A 3142-nucleotide genomic window follows, 5' to 3' on the forward strand; every position below is an offset into this window, starting at 1 on the left:
ACATTAGAACATAGTAAGGGGACAAAGAACTGTACTATGCATACACTTGTACTCGAACTCGCATCTCCAGATCAGCAGTCCTGTGTCTTCACCACTACACTACAACGGCGAATATGCTCAACCCAACACAGTTCTTTTCATTATTTACTTTGCTATACTTGGTCAATTGATATCTATGTATAATAACCAAAACTAATCCTAACCTGACCCTAAGTTTTCTCTAGGCTTAATTTAGGCTCCAAAAAAAGTTTCTTCAATCCATCTGAGTGCGTATTCAACCTAGGAAAAATGAGGATCACCAATTTAACCTACAGGTTTAAACGGATTCAACCTGAAAACGCATTTTACCCGCAACATGGACACCTAAATTTCGATAAAACCCGGCACAACGAATGATGCCCAACAAGGCCCTGGAAGGAGAAAAAAGGGCTCTTATTTAGTAACCAGCTAATCGAAACGCGCGTATAACACTACATAGCTCTGTACATCAATTAAGTATAATAAGATAACCACCCAATGTAATAAAAAAAGTATTATAAAACAGTTCTAGCGTTCCACAGTGAGTAAAAGTGTGTGGATGACCAGGAATGTTTCGTCCATTTTTCTGTGACGATGTTTAGTTATCATATGTTTCGGCTGCTATTTGTCCCTCGATATCCGGCATAAATTAACTTAACCTTGGCTACGAAATCTTTCAATGCTGGTAACGTATTTTTCAATTTGTACTGACAAAGTCACCAAAGAAAATAGTTAACAGTGTTACTGTGATGATTGATGTTCAATCAAAAATGAATGTCAATTTGTGCAAATGTGATACTTCTTGGAATCCAGGAGTGTTGCTTTGCATCCGTTGTGCCGGGTTTTATCGAAATTTAGGTGCTCACATTTCGAGGGACGGTATCTGTAACCTCGATTCGTGGATTCCTGAACAAATGGATGTAAGTATGAAAGTCAGATCTTATACCAAACTATTTACGTCTCTGAATTCGCTCCAGTTTTGGTTTGTTGTCACTTCGTTCTTTTGTTTTTTTTTTTTTCATTCAGAGCATTCAACAATAGGGAAATAAATGAGCTGCCTAGTTTTGGGAACGTTATCTGCCCAAAAAGTGATTTTCACCGTCCTCAAAGGGATCCGTACCACGTTCAGTGCTTTTTTCGCCGACAGAACTAGAGTTAAATATCTTATCGTCTTTTTTTCTTGTTAGTATTTGTCATTGTGCGCTAGCCCATTGTTCCGGCGAGTGCCTCTTAAAACATTTTGAGAGCCGGAAGATCTCGCTTATGGGGTTATCATATATATGCTTATTCACACAAATCCATGCAGAAACTCACCGATCGAGGAAACCACAAACATTTTGAATATATTGCTTGACTTCTTTTCTCCTCGAGGGCTTTTGCGCTATTACGTGAGATCGTTCCACCTTGTTTAGCAGCGGATCCTCAAAGAGAAACTCAGCCCACCTATAAAAGGAGGAGCCTTTAGCTCAGTCACTCACAAGAAGCATTGAGGCAAACACACTTCACTGAGGCTTACAGAACTTCGATTGATCCAGCAGACAAAATGAAGTGGCTGACAGTTCTTTCAGCTATCACAGTGTTGTTCACCATCGCATCAAGAGCTACTGCTACCGAACGTAAGCATTATCTTTCCTACCTGTTCATGATTTGTCGAGGGCAAGCGCTACGAAATTCAATAAGAGTGATTAAGGGCTAGATCATGGTTTGGTTGAAATTTTACGAGCAATGAAAAAAAAAGATTTTTATAAAGACAAAAACGCCAACAACCAATGTCTTGTATATCTAGGAGTTCTCAACTTTCAGGATTTTGAATTACCGTACAGATAGATATGCAAATTGGCGGTATTTTTATTTCTTCTATATCTCATCTCTCCTGAAACCGTACAATCGCACTGTAACTGTTTTCTGCAAACCCATGCAATCCGCATTGCCATAAATGATCTTTTCCAGTGTTCAGTAATTCAACCTACTCTTGATCATTTAGTTTAACCAGGATTTCTTTCTTTTGTTGTCTTCCGAATTAGTACCGTACACATAGACCTACAAAGTTTAGCTGTATTTTTTATTTCTTGAAATCTCTATTTGCTAACGATTGTCTAGGGGATAACTCGAGCAACGAGGATTAAATGTGCAGCTCTCCAAAGCAGGCCAAAAGTAAAAAATAGTCCGGGGAATTGCTGACTATGACAACCCCTTTCGTCTTCCGCTTCGCATGGGCTGGGAGTCTACTCCAAAGACTGGAAATTTGTCCACCGTTTTATTTCTATACTCCGGCGTAATAGACCGAGAAAGCTGTAGAGGGATATGTTTAGTGAATGGATTTTTTCCTTAACTTGCAACATGATACTGTTTGGATATCCAAGAAAACATTCAAAAATATTTAGAACCAAAATGTTAACTTGACGTGGATCTTGAGAAACAGAAATGCTGAGTTTTCTTTTTTTCCTTCTCGTTGTTCTCTGATGGCAATGCGACAGTTATGGATATGCTGATTAGCGGCAGAAACATGAAAATGGTTCGGTGGTTTTGATTTTCACAGTCGAATAGCTAAGGAACAAGAGAAAATGAGGGGACAGAGAGGGAGGCTCCCGGTCCAGCCCTTGGGATATGTCATGTCCACGAAAGTTATTTTTAGACGAGTGGAAGTCTTCCGAGACGTCTGCATGGAGGTCAACCTCGGTCTGATGTTTGAAAGAAAAGCAAAGATTTCATGTAATGGCGGACGAAGTGGACTTGACGTTTGTACATGCGGACGTCTCGGAAGACAGACTTCCGCTAGAACAAAGACTTTCGCTCGTCTAAAAATAACTTTCGTGGACATGACATATCCCGGCCAACGCCCTGAGCCTCCGTCTCTGTCCCCTCATTTTCTCTTGCTAAGGAACTAATACTGGCCATGAAATGACGAACTCAGTGATGTGACGTTAAATTTTCAAGTGAAGTGATCATCTGCTTCCCTGCTATAGTAGAGGTCTCTTTTCTTTTTGCGTTCGTTGGTAGTCAACGAAATTGGGTCAGCAGTCTGAATAACAGACTCTCTGCCGCACGACACGTGATTAGTGACTGCTAGGGGAATGGGTCGTAACTCAAACTTGCACGTTAATGAATGGATCATACTGCTAGA

At 40.3% G+C, this 3142-nt stretch overlaps 1 protein-coding gene across 1 annotated transcript in view; it reads left to right on the forward strand.

The window, feature by feature from the left end:
* Positions 1–1475: 1475 nt before the first annotated feature.
* Positions 1476–3142, forward strand: part of LOC137975715 (protein CREG1-like) — an 11645-nt gene continuing 9978 nt past the window's right edge. Inside the window, exon 1 of the mRNA XM_068822877.1 lies at positions 1476–1634. Coding sequence (XP_068678978.1) covers positions 1562–1634 — 73 coding nt within the window. The 5' untranslated portion in view covers positions 1476–1561. The remainder of the gene's footprint in view (positions 1635–3142) is intronic.

Source organism: Montipora foliosa, chromosome 11 (genome assembly GCF_036669935.1).
Source record: "Montipora foliosa isolate CH-2021 chromosome 11, ASM3666993v2, whole genome shotgun sequence".
NCBI classification, from domain to species: Eukaryota; Metazoa; Cnidaria; class Anthozoa; order Scleractinia; family Acroporidae; genus Montipora; species Montipora foliosa.